Source organism: Phascolarctos cinereus, unplaced genomic scaffold, assembly GCF_003287225.1.
Source record: "Phascolarctos cinereus isolate Bilbo 61053 unplaced genomic scaffold, phaCin_HiC Scaffold_2;HRSCAF=192, whole genome shotgun sequence".
NCBI lineage: Eukaryota > Metazoa > Chordata > Mammalia > Diprotodontia > Phascolarctidae > Phascolarctos > Phascolarctos cinereus.
In genome coordinates, this window is record NW_027555625.1 from 370,645,172 (window position 1) to 370,664,379 (window position 19,208).

At 49.7% G+C, this 19,208-nt stretch overlaps 1 protein-coding gene and 1 long non-coding RNA gene across 3 annotated transcripts in view; one reads left to right on the forward strand and one right to left on the reverse strand.

The window, feature by feature from the left end:
- The first annotated feature begins 220 nt into the window (after positions 1-220).
- Positions 221-17,243, forward strand: REEP2 (receptor accessory protein 2). 2 transcript variants are annotated; one of them, XM_021005167.2, is made up of 9 exons: positions 221-436; positions 1,909-2,076; positions 5,161-5,233; positions 5,373-5,449; positions 15,242-15,362; positions 15,685-15,798; positions 16,036-16,183; positions 16,387-16,520; positions 16,680-17,243. In XM_021005167.2, exons 1-9 carry the CDS (start codon positions 405-407, stop codon positions 16,743-16,745), a joined length of 933 nt encoding a protein of 310 aa, XP_020860826.1. In that variant the 5' UTR covers positions 221-404; the 3' UTR covers positions 16,746-17,243. The 2 variants fall into 2 exon arrangements, with proteins under 2 accessions (XP_020860826.1, XP_020860827.1); XM_021005168.2 differs by lacking the exon at positions 1,909-2,076 and having other exon boundaries at positions 225-436.
- Positions 3,479-19,208, reverse strand: part of LOC144455963 (uncharacterized) — a 32,495-nt gene continuing 16,765 nt past the window's right edge. Inside the window, exon 2 of the long non-coding RNA XR_013484865.1 lies at positions 3,479-5,204. This is a non-coding gene — a long non-coding RNA (uncharacterized LOC144455963). The remainder of the gene's footprint in view (positions 5,205-19,208) is intronic.

Consider the following 19,208-nt stretch of genomic DNA (forward strand, 5'->3'; position numbering starts at 1 on the left):
AGTCCGCAGATGGCCCCAGGCGGGGAAAGGGAGTCCGGGGTGACTGGGCCAGAAGATAAAAGAGGGCTTCCAGGCTGGGTCGAGGGGGGCGATGAGAATCTGGCCAGTGATGAAACCGGTGCCAGAAGGCATCGGGGAGGGCGGCTCGGCCCGCACTGGGCTGGACCGGGCGGAGCAGGTGCAGGGGAGGGGGAGGGGAGGGGCGCGCGCGGGGCGGCCGACAGCAGCGGCCTCCCCTTTAAGAGCCGCCGCCGCCCGCAGGCCCCGCGGTTGCTGCAGGAACCTCCCCTTTAACGGCCGCCGCTGTCCCGCTCGCCCTCTCGGGCTCCTCCATCCTCCGGCCCGGGGCCCCCCGGCCCGCGGACCCAGGCGCTCTCGGGGCGCGCACCTGGCCCGGCCCCGCCATGGTGTCCTGGATCATCTCCCGCCTGGTGGTGTGAGTAGGGGCGGGGCGGGGGCGGAGGAGGGATGCGGGGTCGGGGTGTGGGGCTGAGAACGCGGGGTAATTGGGGCAGGTGCGAAAGGACAGCCGAGGGTGAGGGCGTCGGGAGGGGCGGGGGCGCGGGGGACGTTCCCCGGGGGCTTGGAGGAGCCCGGGAGGGGTCCCTTTCAGGGATGACCGAGCCTCTCCTGGGGTACTCATCCCCCATCCCCGAGGTCTGGGGTTCCCCCACTTGGCCAGGGAGGCCTGGCGGGGCGGGGACGTTTGCGCCCCCTCCCCCATAGCTCATCCCCACCCGGGATGGCGAATGCAGGGGGCTGCACCGGGGACCCCCCACCCCAGCCCTGTCGGGGCCCGCGGAGGCAGCCGCGGCTCCTCCCTCCGAGCATCCCCTCTGCGTGCCCGGCTGCCGGGCTCCCTTCCCTCCTGCTCTCATGGCCGTGGCATTGCCGAGTGCCCTCGGATGGGTGGGAATCCCCCCGAGCAGCATCCCCGGGCCCCGGAGCGGGAAGCGGCGGCACAGCTGTGGCCCCCCCGGGGTGTGAGCGGGCGCAGAGGGCGGCGAAGGCGCCCCGGGAAGAGCCCCGGTCCGCGAGGCAGGCGATCCGGGTGCTGCGGGGGAGATGTCGGCAGCAGTGACAACGTCGGGGGCGGCCGGGGCGCGATTCCACCGAACTGTAGAACCAGAGGGGCCTGGAGGCTGCTTAGTCCAAACCCTTCATCTTACAGAGGAAGAAACTGAGGCCTGGGGAAACCAAACAGTCCCGCAGATACTGCTCTCAGATCCCCAGATTCCCAGGGTGGACGTTGTATACCGTTCTGTCGCTGCCCTCTATGGAGCTAAACGGTGCCTGAGGGCTCTGCTTTTTCATGCGTTTAAAGGGGGGTTCTGGATTGTGAATTTAGTGAGAATGGTGGGTTATTTCTGGATCGATTCCACGAACATGTAATGCTTCTTTTGAGGGATCCGGGTCCTCCCAAGGCTGCTAGAATAGCTAGCTGGTTCCTCAGTGCAACTAGGCCTAGCCGAGTTCTCCTAAGGGTTCACCCCAATCCTCTAGGGGAATTCTGTCCTGAATTCCATGTTATCTACATTCAGCAGGTTGGGGAGCAGGGCTGTCGACACAGGGTGGAGGAAAAGGTAAACTTTCTTAGTTTACCTTGCTGAGCCATCCTTCACCCTGTGTCTCACCCCTCCCCTGCCAGGGAAGATGGGTTACCTCAGATCTGGGGAAAGGAAGGCTCATGCCTTCAGGAAGCTGGGGTATGATGGGGGTCTTGAAAGATCATGGTTGTGAGGCAGAGGAATTCGGGGCAGGGAACAGAGGTTTGCTTCTCTGATATACCAAAGCAGAGAAGAGAAGGGTAATTCCCAGGCTGCCGTGATTGTAACCCCCGCCCCATCCTCCATGCCATTTCTCCTCAGCTCTAGGCAGAAAACTCTGCCCTCTTTCCTCTTTCCCCAGGGAATCCCTATTATTGACCAGGTCCAAGGAAGGTCCCCTGGTAAGAAATCGTGCCTCCCTCAGCCCTCCATTAGTCAGGAACAGGAAGGAACTGGGAGAATTAAAGCCCTTAGTTCAACCTGGTAGCCAGGACCCATCCTCTCAGCTACCCATTTGTCCCCGGAGCTGGTAAGAAGTCAAAAAGAAAAATTGTGTTTCCTCTTCATTCCCAGCCACTGTGTCCCCAATTTCCCTACCCCTCATTCATAGCCTAGAGAAGAAGGAGAAGCGGGATGCTAGAAACAGTTGCTAGATTCCATCTCCCCTCTGGCTAGTGGCTTCTCCTTCCCTCTCCCCTCCCCCATCGTTATTGTTTAATCATGTCGACTCTTTGTGACCCTATTTGGGGTTTTCTTGGCAAAGATACTAGAGTGAGTTGCCGTTTCCTTCTCCAGCTCATTATAAAATGAAAAAAACTGAGGTAAACCGGGTTAAGTGACTTGCCCAGGGTCCCATAGCTGGTGTGTCTGAGGCCAGATTTGAAGATGAGTCTTCCTGACCCCAGGCCCAGTGCAGTATCTACTGTGCCACCTGGCTGTCCCCCTCCCCCATTACTACATATAGATATATGTATGTATGTATATATGTGTGTGTATATATATAGATACATATAGATTTTAATTTACTTATCTCTGCACATATTGTTTCTCCCAATAGGATATAAACTCCTTGAGAACATGGATTTTTTTTTTGGGGGGGGGTCTTTGTTTCTCCAGAGCCTTGCATAGTGCCTGGCATACACTGGGCTAGGGGGCTAGAGCTAGGGATTGGATCTATGATTTCAAGGGTATAAGCAGCCCCTGCTTAAGGAAGCTCCCTTTACCGGATGTAGAATGACACCATGCCTGCAATTTAGAGTTGCCTAGAGCCTAATGCCCTGTTCAGTCACATGCCATTATGTGTAAGAAGTGGGATTTGAACCCAGGTCTTCCTGGCACATAGTAGCCACTTAATAAATGTTGTTGTTGAATAAATAAGCTGGTGGATAAGTGTCCAGGGTAGTCTTGAATGGCTTCTCTCCCTAGCCCTGCTTTGTGGCTTGGGCCAAGTCATTGACCCTTTCTTTGTTTATCTGACTGAGCCATCCTTCTCCCTACCCTCACCCCCAGGGAAGATGGGTTACCTCAGATCTGGGAAAAAGGAAGGCTCCTGTGCCTTCTGAAACAGTTCAGGGGCTTCCCCAACTTGTTCTCCTAGGAACAAGATCACAGTTGCCTTCTGTTACCTCCTCCCCGTGGTTCCCAGTGTCTCAAGGTCTTTATACACATCCTCAATATTCCCATCTGATCCCCTGCCTTTTCCTCACTCCAGCTTATACCCTCTGACAATTCTCCTCTTCTCTCCCAGCTCCCTTGGTCCCAGGTCCTCATGAGGCTAGAACAGCAGCCGCCTCCTGGCTCTTTGGTCCCCTGGACATCACCAGGGGCAGTGCCAGGTCACCAGGGGCAGTGCCAGGTCACCATTCATTAAGCAAGCATTAAGCACCTATTGTGTGCCAAATACTGGGGATCGTAAACAAAAATGAAAGAACTTGCCTTCAGAGAACTTTATTGTATTGAAAGGAAATAATGTGCAGAGACAGGTAAGAGGCAGGGCCTAGGCCTGAGATTTCAGTGGTATATAGGAACTCTCAGGAGAGGAAACTCCACCAGTGCAGGTTGGCACATTTGCTATGACTTACATTCTTTTACTTTGGGGGGGGGGTTGGTAGGCAATGGGGTTAAGTGACTTGCCCAAGGTCACACAGCTAGCGTCAAGTGTTTAAGGCCAGATTTGAACTCAGGTCCTCCTGACTCCAGGGCCGGTGCTCCATCCACTGGGCCACCTACCCGCTCCTATGACTTATATTCTTAAAGAGTGGCCTAGGAATTGAAAGGTTAAGTTACTTGCTCAGGGTTAAACAGCCATTATTACATTACATTGAACCTAGGTCTTCTTGGCTCCAAGGCCATTTCTGTATCTACTATGTCACATTGCCTCTCTGTTCGTAGAGAAATGAATATAACATATGTACAAATTGCCTTTTAAAAGCAAAGCAGTGGGGAGGGGAAGGACTAACAGTTATGGGGAGGGAGGAACTGCAGTGATTGGTGTGCACTCAATATGAAACAAGCTGGCCCCAGTACCAGATGATCCCCCACCTTCCAAGGCCTCCTACCCTCCAGTCATACCCCACGATCCCAGGGTCTCCGGCATCCTCTCTGGCCCTTTGACTGCAAGAAGGCATTGAGTTCCAGTTCTCTTGAAGAGCTGGCCCCTTAAGACCCACCTTCCCCTCCCCGATGGTTCCCTGAGAAGGGCAGGGGTGTGCTGATAAATGTTTAACAACTGGCTCTCCAAAAAACATAAGAAGACAAAACCAAAAACCCTTGAAAATGTTTGTAGGATACACTTTCAAGTTTAATCTGCGTTATTAGTTTTTTCCATCTGTTTATTAAGTCTAAACAATCAATAAGACAATAAATCAAGCCATGATTTGTGGTGTTTGCTAATTTCTGGGGTGTAAATACTCCCTGAAAATTCAGCAGTCAGCTCTGTGAGTCAGTTCAAGCTGGCTTCAACACATCCCTCCCAGGGGACTGGAGATGGAGGTGCTGGACTTAGGGACCAGAAAAGGGCCCTTTGTGCCCTTTCACCACAATGAGCTGTTTGGGCTGGAAGCTGGGCTGAAGGGTACTCAACTGCTGAATTGGGGTCTGTCTAGCAGGCAAGCCCGAACAGATTCCCCAGCTCCTGCATAGGGAGTTGTGGACCAGAAGGGTGGGCGGTGGCTCTGGCCCTGGTCTGAAGGACCTCAAGCTGGCTCTTGGAGCACCTCCTTCCACCTACCCAGGACCAAAGAAATGTTGATGCCTTTCCCGTGAAGCAGGGGCTCTTAACCTTGTTTTTGTCCTATCCCACTTTGGCAGTTTGGTGAAGCCTGTGGGAACCCTTCTCAGAATACTGTTTTTAAATGCATAGAATAATAGAATTGCAAAGAAAACCAATTATGTTGAAATAGTTATCAAAAAAAATTTTTTTTAAAAAACAATCTCATGGATCCTAGATTAAGAATCCCACCCTGCCCTAGAAGATCCTTCAAATAAAATCTTCCAAGATCTTTCTGTTCCTGTAGACTTAGAGCCAGAAGCAACGGGGAAGGGAGGATTGTGGTAATGAGGAAGGGCTTCCCGGGGGCTATGAGTCACAGTGATTGTCTCTGCCTCTCCCCAGGCTGATCTTTGGCACGCTGTACCCAGCCTACTCGTCCTATAAGGCTGTCAAGACAAAAAATGTGAAGGAATATGTGAGTGTGTGGGGCTCCCTGCCTCCTGAGGTGGGGGGTGGGTATGATCTGACCCCCAGGGTCAGAGTGGGATGGGGAGCTGGGGGAGGGGCGTGTGACCTCCATGACTCCTCCCACACACCTCCTGCTGTGCCCACAGGTGAAGTGGATGATGTACTGGATTGTGTTTGCCTTCTTCACCACTGCTGAGACTCTCACGGACATTGTGCTATCCTGGTAAGCGCTGTCCCTGGCCCACGCCCACGTGCTCACAAACCCCCTTCTCAGCTTTCTTCAGGGTCCCTCACATAAAGAGTGCCGCACACCTACCCAGACTCTCCTGGGGTAAGCAGAGAATGGAGACTCCAGAGTCAAGTCAGGAAATTTTTCTGGAGCTCTTGTACCCTGTGCCCAGTATAGGCTCTCATCTCCTTCCTCTTCTTATTATAGCAATAATAATGCCCTCTCATGTTTGCATTAGTATTTTATGCTTTTCAAAACCCTTTTAGATCCTTCATTAGATCATGATAACACTCCTGAGAGATTAGGCAGGGCAAGACTTATTACCCCCACTAGACAGGTCAAGATACTCAGATTCAGAAAGGATAAATGACTCAGAGGCAGCGTGGTACAGTGGAAAGGAAGGAAAGAAGTGAGCACGTGCCAGGCACTGTGCTAAGTGCTTAATATCTCATAATCTTCATAACAGAGGCAGGTGCTATTAATATTCTCATTTTACAGATGAGGAAACTGAGGCAGGCAGAGGCTACATGATTTGCCCAAGGGTCACACAGTTAGTAGCTGCCTAAGGCTGGATTTGAACTCAGATCTTCTTGACTCCAGGCCACAAGACTCTATCCACTGGGCCATCTAGCAGCCTTTAGAAAAGAACATTGAACCTGGAGTCAGATGACATACTTGTACAGATCACCACTTTGGCAAGTCACTTAACACCCCTAAGCCTCAGTTTTCCCATCTATAAAATAAGGAGGTTGGACTGGATAGTCTCTAGGGCCCTTTCTAGGTCTAGACCTAGTGTGATGGTATGAAGCACAGGACCTCAGAGCTCATCAATTCCAAGCCATAGATGGCCAACAGTCTTATGATAGCTGTGTGGCCTCCATGAGAAATCTCTGATGTTGGGAAAGCTCACTACCCCCCTCACCCACCCCCCACCCCCAATTAAACAAACACTTCCTATATTTTAGGCACTGTGCTGGCCATTGGGGATACAAAGAGAGACAAATACTGTCCCTGCTCTTAAGGAGCTCATTACATACAGACAAGATATATTGGATAAATTGAAGGTGGTCATGGGGGAAGCATTAGGATTAAGGAGGACTGGGAAAGGCTTCTTGCAGAAGGTGGGACTTTAGGAAGTGAGATTTTAAGAAACCCAGGGGAAGCCAGGAGTTGATCAGGGAGAGGATTCCAGGCATAGGGTCAGCCAGTGAAAATTCAAAGAGAGGAGGAAGGGAAAGAATTGGGAACTCAAAGTTTTAAAAATAAATGTTAAAAATTGTTCTTACCTGCAACTGGGAAATAAGATATATAGGCAGTGGGGTATAGAAATCTATCTTGCCCTACAGGAAAATAGAAGGGGAAGGGGATAAGAGAAGGGGAGGGGGTGATAGAAGGGAGGGCAGATTGGGGAAGGGATATTCAGAATGCACGCTGTCTTGGGGTGTGGGGGAGGGGTGAGATGGGGAGAAAATTTGGAACTCAAAATCTTGTGGAAGTGATGTTGAAAACCAAAAATAAATTAATAAAAAATTTTAAAAGAAGAAAATTCAAAAAGATAGGAGATGAAGTGTCTGCAAGAACAGCCAGGAGGTCAGTGTCACAGGATTGCAGAGTATATGGAGGGGAGTACATTTTAAGATAACTGGAAAAGTAGGAAGGGGCAAGGTTATGAAGAGCTTTAAAAGCCAGAGGATTTTATATTTGATCCTGGGAAGTAATGTAGAACCAGCAGAGTTTATTGAATTGGGAGGTGAGGGGGTAGGGGCCAGGGTGCTCGGCACCTGTGTGTCAGACCATGCACTTTAGGAAGATCTATTTGACAGCCAGTGGAGGATGGCCTGTAGTGAACAGAGACTTAAGTCAGGGAGACCAACCAAGAGGGTATTGTAGTCGTCAATGTGTGAGGTGATGAGGCCTTATAAGAAAGTGGTGGCAATATCAGAGGAGAGAAGGAAGCGTGTACCGGAGACGTCACAAAGGGAAAATCAACAGGCCTTGACTGACTGACTATGGGAGGTAAGAGAGTAAGGAGTCAAGGATGACCCTTAGGTTGTGAGCCTGGGTGACTGATGAGATCACCAAGTAAGATGATATCAAGGGAAGAAGAGAAGAGGGCCCAGGACAAAGCCTCGATGGGCACCGTCCAGCAAAGGAGACTGAGACAGAAACAGAGAACTAGGAGCGTCATGAAAACCTAGACAAGCTGCAGGGAGGTCAAGAAGGATAAGGACTGAGAAAAGGCCATTGGATTTGGTGATTATGAGATCATTGATCACTCTGGAAAGAGAAGTTTGAGTTTAGTGATGAGGTCAGTCAGTGAACATTCATTAAGTGCCTACTCTGTACTAGGTACTCTGCTAAGTTTTGGAGATACAAAAAGAGGCAGAAGACAGTCCCTGCCCTCAAGGAGCCTACAATAACATGAGGAAACATGCAAACAAACATGTACAAACAAGCTACATACAGGATAAATAGGAAATAATTAAGAGAAGGAAGGCACTAGAATGAAGAAGGATTGAGAAATTGTAGAAGATAGGATTTTAGTCGGGACTTAAAGGATGCCAGGGAGGTCAGCAATAAGAGCAGAGGGGAAGAGAGAGAGAGAGCACATCAGGCATTGGGACAGCTAGAGAAAATGCCACAAGTGAGAGAGAGAGCAGTTTGTGGAGCAGCCAGAAGGTGTAAGCAGACTGGGAAGGTAGAAAGGGGCTAGGACGAGGGCTTTGCACACCAAACAGATTTTTGTGTTTGGTCCTGCAGGTGACAGGGATCCGCTGCAGTCTGTTGAGTAGGGGCATGATGTGGTTGGACCTGTGCTTTAGGAAAACCAGTTAGGTGGCTCGAATGGAAGATGGAATGGAGTGGGGACGTGAGACAGGCAGACCCCCCAGCAGGCATGAGGCGATGAGGGCTGCACTGGAAGATACTGAGGAGAGAAGGGATGTATTAGAAAGATGTTGTAAAGGTAAAATCGACAGATTGGATTGGGGAATGAGGTGGAGGTGGAGGGGCAGGGAAGGGGACAAGGTAGAATCAAGGATAACTGGTAGGTTGTGAACCTGAGGGACTGAGGGCATGGTGTTGCCCTCCACAGTAACAGAGAAAGTAGAAAGTGGGAAAGGTTTAGGACGGGGTGGGGAACCTGGGGCCTCAAGGCCCTCTGTGGCCCTCTAGATCCTCAGGTGCAGCCTTTTCACTGAGTTCAAGTTTTACAGAACAAACCCTTTTATTTGTTCTGTGAAGTTTGGATTCAGTCGAGGCCGCAGGTTGCCCACCCCTGGTTTAGGAGGAAAGATAATGAGATCAGTTTTGGATGTGTTAAGTTTAAGATGTCTGAAAGGCAGCTGGACGTGTGAGATTGGAGGTCAGCAGAGAGGTTAGAGCAGGATAGGTAGATCTGAGAATCCTTAGTACAGAGATGGCAATTAAATGCATGAAATCAGATGAGATCAAGTGAGACAGTATAGAGAGGAAAGAGAAGAGGGTGCAGGACAGAGCTCTTTGGGATACCTACAACAGAGGGCAAGGATGTTGTTGTTGAGTTATTTCAGTCATGTCGGACTCTTCGTGACCCCATTTGGGGTTTTCTTGGCAGAGATACTGGAGTGGCTCATCATTTCCTTCTCCAGCTTATTTTACAGATGACTTGCCCAGGGTCACACAGCTAGGAAGTGTCTGAGGCCAGATCTGAACTCAGGAAGATGAATCTTCCTGACTCCAGACCCAGTGCTGTATCCACTTCACCACCTCACTGCCCATAGGGTGAGGAGGAGGATCCAGCAAAGGAGACTGAGAAGGAATGGTGAGATGGTAGGAGGAGGAAAAAATGACGTCCCAAAAACTGAGAGAGAAGAAAAAACCGAGGAGGAGAGGATGATTGACATTGTCAGAGGCTTCAGAGAGGTCAAGGAGAATGAGGATTGAGAAAAGGCCATGAGATTTGGCAACTTTGGAGAGAGCTGTTTCGGTGGAATGGTAAGATCAGAAGCCAGATGGTAAGGGGTTAGAAAGAGAGTGAGAGAAGGGAAAGTGGAGGCACCTATTGTAGACAGCCTTTTAAGAGGAATCTTCTATAAAGGGCAGAAGAGATATAGGGTGATAATTAGGGATAGAAAGGTCAAGTGAGGGTGTTTTTCAGGTTAGGGGTACATGGGCATGTTTATATGCAATAAGGAATAGAGCCAGTTGAGAGGAAGAGATTGAAAGTAAGTGGAAGAGTGGGCATGATGGGGGGGGCAGTCTGTTGAAGGAGACAGGATGGAATGGGATCAGTTGACTAGATAGAGGGGTTAGCCTTGGTAAGGAGTAAAATGCCTTCATCACGTGAGGCAGGGGTGAAGGAGAAGATAGTGGGTGGTAGAAGGCCTCATGAGATGATGAAGAAGAGAGAGGGACCACATCAAATAGCCTCAATTTTTTTCTGTCAAATATGAGACAAATTTCTCAGCTGAGAGGATGGGGAAGGGGGAGCCATAAGAGGTTCAGAAGTGCCACTGTGGAGAGTGGAATAGTGAGGTGATGAGGAAGGTACTATAAGATTGCCTGGTGGTAGTAAGGGCCAGTTGTGGTTGTGTAACATCCATTTGTAATGGACCCAGTCGGAACAGCTGCATGATTTTCTGCACCTCAGTTCAGCAGCAGATGTGTAGAAGCGAAGGCGGTGGATAGTGAGAGTGGTCCGAGGCTGAGGCTTGGCAGGGCACAGTTTTCAAATTGGGCTTGGCCTTGGGAATCAAGGGAAGAATTTGTTCACTAAGAGGTCAAAATGAGGAAAAGAGGAGAGAGTGGCTAGTCCAGGGGAGATGACTTAGGAGAGGATGGAGGAGGGGTCAAGGGATTGGAGGTTAGAGTGTGAATGAAGGGTAGAGTTTTGTAAGGGAAGGCAGAGGGAGAGGTGGAAAGCCAATAGGTTATGGAGGTGGTACATTTATGGATGTTGGTAAGATCAAGGATATGACCATCTTTGTGTATGACTGAGGTAGGGTAGAGGAGTAGGTCTTGGGAAATGAGTGGGTTAAGGATATTTGAGAGAGAGAGAGTCAATGTGTATGGTGGGTAGTCTTTTAGTGTTAGGGCAAGAGTTGGGGAGAAGAGAAAGATTGTGAGCCGTATACAGAATTCATTGAGAAAGGAAAGGAAGGGACCTAGAGACTAGGATTACTAGGATTTTGGCCAAGTGATAGAGATGAATAGCATAAACTTCGAAGGAGGAGAAGTTACTGAATGATAGGGATAGGGAGAAGACTGGAAGTGGCAATGGGGAGCAAGGAGTAGTGGAAAGGCAAGGTAGTGTTTGGTTGGAACTTTAGGGTAGGAGGGTTGAGGGGGATGGGAATAAGGAACTGGCTGGGGGGGAATGGGGCTTGAATGATGACCTACAGGGCTTCAGAATGACTGAAGAAGTTTGAATTGAATGATGCGGTCAGAAGGAAGAATGAAGGGAGTTAAGGGGGGGGCGAGGAGCAGAGCCAAGATGGCAGAGTGAAAGCAGTGACTTGTTTGAACTTTCCCCCAAAGCCCTCCAAATACTTATAAAAATGGCTCTAAACAAATTCTAAAGCAAAGTCTAAAACAAAAAGACAGAGTGAAACAAATTTCCAGCCCAAGACAACCGGGATGGTTGATCAGAAAAGTATATTACACCGGGTGGGAAGAGGAGCGCAGTGTGGCGTGGGCGCACAGGCCGCAGTGAGCCTGGAGCAGGCCTCAGAGGAATGAATCATGGGCAGCTGTGGAAGTTTCCAGACTTCTCAACCCACGACCGTCAAAGGCAACTTAGAAGGTCAGTGGGAAAAGTCTGTGTCTGCAGTGAGAGAGAGAAGCAAGGTGGTCTTAGCTCTAGTTCCCGAGCTTCGCCCTGGGGCGGCGGCTGCCTCCTGAGCTTCTGGCCCACAGACTGAGGGGAAATCGAGTGGCTGATCAGAGGGGGATTGCAGGAATCGCCCTGCTGGTGCAGGATTCTCTTGCTTTGTCCGTGCTTGGATCTGGGTCACAGTTCTGGGTGGCAGTCCTGGGGCAAGGAGGAGCACTGGCGTGGTGGAGCTTGTAGTGGCTGTGAAGGGCAAATCCTCATAGTTCCCAAGACAGAAAAGGTGCTTGTGGTCACCCACAGACCAGAGCACAGGCCAGGAAAGGAGTCGACACCTCGCCCTTGATCATAGCACCTTGGAAGAACTGAAATTTACAGGTCCCTAGAAGTATCTCTGAAAACAGCTGCACAAAACCCCTGAAAGCCTGGGACAGTACATTCTCCACACTGGAAACAGACTCCTACCTTAATAAAGAGTTTATAACTCAAGTAATTAGCCAAGATCATGAGCAAGCAGCGCAAAAAGAGTCAGACTATATTATCTTACTTTAGTGACAAAGAAGATCAAAACATACAACCAGAAGAAGACAATGAAGCCAAAGCTCCTACATCCAAAGCCTCCAAGAAAAATATGAATTGGTCCCAGGCCATGAAGAGCTCAAAAAGGATTTTGAGAAGCAAGTAAGAGAAGTAGGGGAAAAACTGAGAGTGATGCTAAAGGAGACCCAAAAAATATTGAAGAAAATAACACCTTAAAAAATAGCCTAACCCAAATGAAAAAGAGGTCCAAAAAGCCAATGAGGAGAAGAATGCCCTAAAAAGCAAAATTGGCCAAATGGAAAAGGAAGTCCAAAAGCTTACTGAAGAAAATACTTCCTTAAAAATTAGAATGGAGAAATTGGAAGCTAGTGACAATTTGAGAAATCAAGACACTGTAACACTAATCCGAAAGAATGAAAAAAATAGAAGAGAATGTGAAATATCTCATTGGAAAAACAACTGACCTAGAAAATAGATCCAGGAGAGAGAACTTAAAAATTATTGGACTGTCTGAAAGCCATGATCAAAAAAAAGCCTAGACATCATCTTTCAAGAAATTATCAAGGAAAACTGCCCTGATATTTTAGAACCAGAGGGCAAAATAGAAATGGAAAGAATCCACCGATCACCTCCTGAAAGAGATCCCCAAAGGAAAACTCCTAGGAATATTGTAGCTAAATTCCAGAATTCCCAGGTCAAGGAGGAAATATTGCAAGCAGCCAGAAAGAAACAATTCAAGTATTGTGGAAACACAATCAGGATAACAAAAAATTTAGCAGCTTCTACATTAAGGGTCCAGAGGGCATGGAGTATGATATTCTGGAGGGCAAAGGAGATAGGATTACAGCCAAGAATCACTTACCCAGCAAAACTGAGCATAATCCCTCAGGGGGAAAAATGGTCATTCAGTGAAATAGAGGACTTCCAAGCATTCTTGATGAAAAGACCAGAGCTGAATAGAAAATTTGACTTTCAAATACAAGACTCAAGTGAAACATAGAAGAGATAAACAGGAAAGAGAAATCATAAGAGACTTATTAAGGTTGAACTGTTTACATTCCTGCAGGGAAAGATGATAATTTGTAACTCATGAGATCTTTGTCAGTATTAGGGTAGTGGGAGGGAAAAAAATTGTATGTATGTATAGATAGATAGATAGAGGGCACAGGGTGAGTTGAAGATGAAGGAGTGATGTCTGGAAAATAAAATTAAGGGGTGAGAGAGCATTGATTATACTGAGAGGAGGAGAAAGGGGGAAGTAGAATGGGGTAAATTATCTCACATGAAACAGACAAGAAAAGGCTTTTACAGTGGAGGGAAAATGGGGGAAGGTGAGAGGGAATGAGTGAATCTTATTCTCATAGGATTTGGCTTAAGGAGGGTTAGGGTTAGGGTTACACAATGGGTATGGAAATCTATCTTGCCCTGGGAAGAATGGGGGGGAGGGGGATAGGAGGGGGGAGTTGATGGAGGGGAGGGCAGATTGGGGGAGGGGATGGTCGGTGGCAGGCAGTTCTGGGGAGGGACAAGGTCAGGGGAGAGGGTGGAGTGGATGGGGGGTGGGATAGGATGGAGGGAGGTATACTTAGTTTTTTGCACAGGACTACTGTGGAGGTGTTTTGCATGACTGCATGTCTGTGACCTGTATTGAGATGCTTGCCTTTTCAGTAGGGTTGCGTAGGGAGGGAGGAAGGGAGGGGATTTGTAGCCCAGGGTTTTAAAAACATATGTTAAATATAAAAATAAATAAAAAATTTTTTTAAAATAGAGTTAAGGAAGAGAGGAAAGGAAATGGAGGCATCAGTTGCAGACAACTTTCTCAAGAAGTTGAGCCATGAGGGAAAAGAGAGATATCACAGGGTAGCTAGTAAGCAAGATGAGATCAAGTGAGGGGTTTTGAGCAGGGAATGAGACAGGGAGAGACTGAAAATTCACGAGAAAGAGGGGATGGCACAGAGAGCAATCTGCTGAAGAAGACATGAAGAAACGGGATCACTTGTGCATGAGAAGGGCTTACCTTGGCAAGGAGGATAGATGTGAGCTGGAGACGAAGGAGATGATGGCAGAAGGCCACTGTGTGAGATGAGGAAATGGGGAGAGGAGGGAACTCTTGTCCAGTGGCCTTCATTTTTTCAGTGAAATATGACAAGGTTCTCAGGAGAAAGGGTGGGAGAAGGGAGCCATAGGAGGTTTGAGAAGTGGGCCCCCTTGAGTTTACAGAACATAGATTTGTAATGGACCCAGTCGGCATGCTTTCATGATTTTCCCTAGCTCACTTCAGCAGCACATGAATAGAAGTGAAGGCAGCAGGTGGTTGGGTTCAAGGCAAAGGCTTGGAAGGGCAAAATCAGTAATGGGATGAAGGGGAAAGGGCTTGGAGAGATGAGGACAGTATAAAGTTGAACTCATTCACCAAGGAATTGCAAGCCAGAAGGGAGGAGAGCGTAGGGCCGACAGCCTGGGAAAGGCCAGGGAGGGGGAAGGCCCAAGACAGCCTGTTGTACCTGGGGGCAGCCTTATTGTTAATAATAATAGCCAGCATTTCTAAAAGGTTTGAAGATTTGCAAAAGATTTTATGCATGTTGTCTTTTTTGAGTCTCACAAAACCCCGAGAGGCAGGTGTTATTCTCATCCCCATTTTATTTTTTTTTCCTGATTTTTCTGTCATACACTCCCCGTATCATATGACAATCAGGTACTTCCTTAGTGGCATCTACCTACCACTTCAATCACACTGATAAGTACTCTAGGACATTTAATATCATATTCGTGGCATATTGTTAAGTACAGTAGAATAAACTTATAATGGCCAGCCACGAGCCTTTGGTAAGAATGGGTAGTGGTATCACATTTTCTGAAAATGGATTAATTCACATGTTGAAACCACATGTAAGTTTTCAATTTTAAGTCTAAATAAAGCCTTTCTCCTTTCTTTAGAATACAGTTATACAGCTATCCTTTCAGATGCTGTTTTATGGTTTCGGAGAAGGAGAAAGGTCTATCTCAACCATAAATGATGATTTTTTTCCCCCCTTTCCTAAATGGAGATGGGTTCTCATCCCCATTTTAAAAATGAAGAAACTAGGGCCAAGAAAGGTTGCCCAGGCTCACACACTGAGTAAGCATCTGAGTCAGGATCTGAACTCATGTCTTCCTGAGTCTAGCCATCCATTCCCCATGCCTCCTCACTGCCTAGGTCCAGCCCCAGCCTTCTTCTTAGCACCCTCTACTGCTGCTCCCAGTTCTGCCTTCTGAGGCCCAACAGAACTAGTCCAGTGTCTCTCCTTCATGACAGCCCTTCAGATGCTTAAAGAGTACTTGGCCAAGGTCACTTAGCTATTGGTGATGGAACTAAGGCTGGAGCTCAGGCCACCTGACCCCTGTCCAGGTCTTTCTCCCTCCCCAACATCTTAATACACTACTTGGCCTTTCAACAGGTTCCCTTTCTACTTTGAGCTGAAAATTGCCTTTGTGATCTGGTTGCTGTCCCCATATACCAAGGGCTCCAGTGTGCTCTATCGAAAATTTGTACATCCTACACTCTCCAACAAGGAAAAGGTTTGGCCCCTGTTGCCCTCCCTCTTCCCCTTTCAAACCAATGGACCTTTTCTCCCAAGTCATTGCCCAAGATGGGAGGGGGAAAGAAGGGGCTCAGTGTCAGTCTGGGGCTTGTCATCTCCAGGTGCCATTGTCCTGGAACAGCAACCTCAGGGGACTGAGACACCCAGGATGGGCAGGCAGGCAGTGCCCAGGCTGTCCTCCAGGGCTCCCAGACACTACCACCTGGGTGGGGCTTGGGGAGAAGGGCTCCATAACTTGGGACGGGACCTTTCATCAGAGGGGGCTCAACTACTCACTCCATCCTCCTCCCCTGTCACAGGAAATTGATGAATACATCACACAGGCCCGGGACAAGAGCTATGAGACCATGATGAGGGTGGGCAAAAGGGGCTTGAACTTGGCAGCCAACGCTGCGGTTACTGCAGCTACCAAGGTAACAGAAGGCCCAGGATCAGGACGTGGGGTCTCCGGGCTTTCATCACCCCCCCCAGCCACATTGCCCCCTTTCTCCCCAATGTCTCACAAGCACCTTCCGCTCAGCTCTCATTGTCTCCCTCTTGGCTCTCTGAGGGAAGTCTGTGCCCCTTCTCTGTGAGCCTGTCTTTTCTGTTGTCCTCACTGGTCAGGAGAGGCTTTCTCTCTTTGAAGTATATGTTTATCACCTGCCCAGGGCCAGGGAGTGTTGTCAGAAAAGCTGAGAAGCTTCAGCATGCAAGATTTGACTCTGATCCGAGATGATGAAGCCTTGCCCCTGCATGGTTCTGATGGCCGGCTCCGACCCTCAGCCAGTGGCCTCCTGGACCCCATTGAGGACTTAGGTACCTGGCAGGACTAGACGGAGATGGGAGGGGAGATCAAGGGGAATAGCACCCAGGACGTGGAGGGGACCCCCAAGCCAGAGGAAAGGCAGAAAGGACTGGGGCTACAGTAGATGAGTATCATGTGCCTTGGTTTTCCTCAGTTCCCCAGTAGCCTCCACATGGTCCCCCTTGCTTCTAGCCTTACTCTGCCTCTCCCCTAGGGGATGACCCTGGCCTGAACCTTCGGTCCTCAAGTGGGAGCCAGTCAGACCCGAGAACAGAGGCCTCTGAGGATGACATGGGGGACAAGACCCCTAAGCGAGTCAAATCAATCAAGAAAGTGCCAAAAGCTGAGGTGAGGCCCAAGTTCCTTCCCCTATAGCCCCACCCCACTGGTCTTTCTGACTTCAGTTGAGGTCCCTGCATGGAGCAAGGGGAAAGGGAAAAAGGTGATGAAGTATCTTAAAGGGAATCCTCCCTCCCAAGCACTAAACCCCATCCCCTCCCCTTACAGCCAATCCCCAAGACGCTGAAGACCCGCCCTAAGAAGAAACCCACAAGTGGGGGAGAGTCGGCCTGATGTGAGCTTTCCCCCCCAACTCTGCGCAGAGACCCCAGTGGGGGGAGTCATGTACAGAACTGCTGCTGCTTCCTAGATTGAGGGGTCCCCAGGGCGAGGGCAACTCCTGGGGATCCATATCCTCAGACATACCCTCCATGGGAGCAGCCCCTGCCCCCACCCCTTTTTCTCACTGGCTGAGTCTGAGGACCAAGATGTGAGATGCTGCCTCTGGGGTCTCCCAGTGAGACGTCTGGCCAGGGTTGGGTGGGCAGGTATGAGGGATCACAGGTCTGAGAGCTGTTTAGAGTAAGCTGACTGGGGCCAGGCATTTTCTTGCTTTGGGTGGCTGGTTTGGGAACACAAGGGCCAAGGTTGGGAAGGGGGGTGGAGGAGGTTGTTATGTCCATGGAAGAACTGCCCACTTGGAATAGCAGTATTTGGGGCCTCTCTGGTTGGAGGCTTGATGTGTGTGTGTGTGTGTGTGTGTGTGTGTGTGTGTGTGTGTGTGTGTGTGTGTGTGTGTGTGTAAGAAGAAGGATCCTGAGGACAAAGCCACATGGGGGACCCATCAGAGCATCCTTCCTTTGTCTTTGTCCTCCAGCCTTCCTTCTTGAGTGACCTCCCCCACTCTAGCCCACTTAGTGCCTTGCTGGGTGCCAGGGCATGCTATGGGGGAAAGGGCTAAAGGCCAGAGTTCTTCCAGCCTTACCTCATATATTCTGCCCCTCTTCACCCATCCTTTTTTTTAGTAGATCTTGGCTGCCCCATATCCTCTGGCTGATATAGGCTGGCTGAAAAATGGGCTGATGGGCTAAGCCCCTAGAAGACTTCTCCTCCCCCATGCGAAGTTGAGGGAGTGAGAACACCGGGACCATATTGCCTCTAGATTAAAAGGGATTGGATAGAAAGAGCAATTTCCCATTGAAAACCCAAAGTAACTAGCCAGGATTTGGGATGGGGTGGGGGAAGGGGGAGATCAGGGCCTATCTGAATCTACACTTTCCTGTGCTCTCCTCCCAGAGGCCATTTCCTTGAATAATCTCTCTTTTCCTCTCCCTCCCCCTCTCAACTTTCCCCCTCCTCCAGCTTCTATTCATCTAGTTCCAAGGGTGAGGGTGGGGGGTGGGGAGTGGGGAGAAGAGTCCCTTGGGACATTTGAAGAAGCAAAATAGCCGAAATAGCCGTGATTGACTTGGGCAAGGGGTGGGAGAGGGCGAAAGGGGGGGGGAAGGATGGGAAGCTGTGCCTCTCTGAGTGAACATATGAAACGCTAAGTGTGAGCGTATATGAGCAATTGTGTGTGTGTGTGTGTGTGATGTTTTAAGTGGGGAGCTTTCCTTGCAAAGCCAGGCATGAGGCGGGACAAAGTAAGTATGTGTTTTTGCCAGGACACATGCATGTCCCAGCTATGTAGTCTCATCTCCTGGGCTGGGAAGAAGAAGACACCTGTATTGTGTCTTTACACACATTCACGTGTTGCTCCTTGGGTCTGCGTCTTTACCTCTGGGTCTCGGTCTTGACCAATGTCTTTGCATCTCTGTGCATGTCCCCATATTCCCTGTTCCCCTCTGCCCCTACTTCTCCCAGTGCTGGGGTCAGCCATAGAGGTAGAGGCTCTAAGAATTCTTATTCTAGTGGCCATTAGCCCTTTCCCTGCTCTCTGTTTCCACACTCCATCCTGCAGCTACCCCCAGCTCCAGCTCCTGTCTGCCTCAGGAGAATCGTGAGGACTGGAGGGGGATGGTGGGAGGCACTCCCCAAGCTCTAGTCCTGACTTCCCCTCCCATCTCTCCGCAAGCCCATTCCTGCCTGGGCCCTACCGGAACAAGAGAGCAGAGAGAAAGGATTTCCCAGGGGCCCCTCCTCCACAGAAGGAGCTACTGATGGGAACAGGACTTGGATTGTGGGGTCGGTCCCTTCATTCCTTCCCTGCCCTCACCTTCCTGTTAGCTCCTGTCTTTCCTCCTCCCCCAGCAGTGATTATACTGACCTGACCCCAGGCCAGGAGGATTTCAGAAATTCGGTCCTAGGTTTCCCACGTGTAGAGTGAGTTGGGGAGGGAGCGTATGTGTGTGTGGGTGTGTGCGGGTGTGTGTGCCGTGCATTGGGAGAAGTGAGGGAAGGGAAAGCTTGGACCCTTGGCCGTGGGGTGATCCAATAAATTAAAATTCGGCACCCTGTTGTTTCTTTGTTCCCCAGCCCGAATGGAAGTAAGGTGGGGGCAGGCTTGGGGAGAAAAGCCGAGACTGGCCTGTACTGGGCCTGGACCGCCTCCTCAGGCGTGTAACCCAGAGGAAGGAAGAGGGGAACCACCTCTACTCCCCAAAGTCAGCAGAAGAATGAGGGAGAGGTGAGACTAGAGTCAGCTCTTCCCCAAGAAGATAAGAGATGTTAAGGGGGGGGGCACGTTTGATTGTGTTCCCTGATATACAGCAAGAACAGGAGGAACTGAGCCTCCTGGCCCGTATCACTGACCAAGCA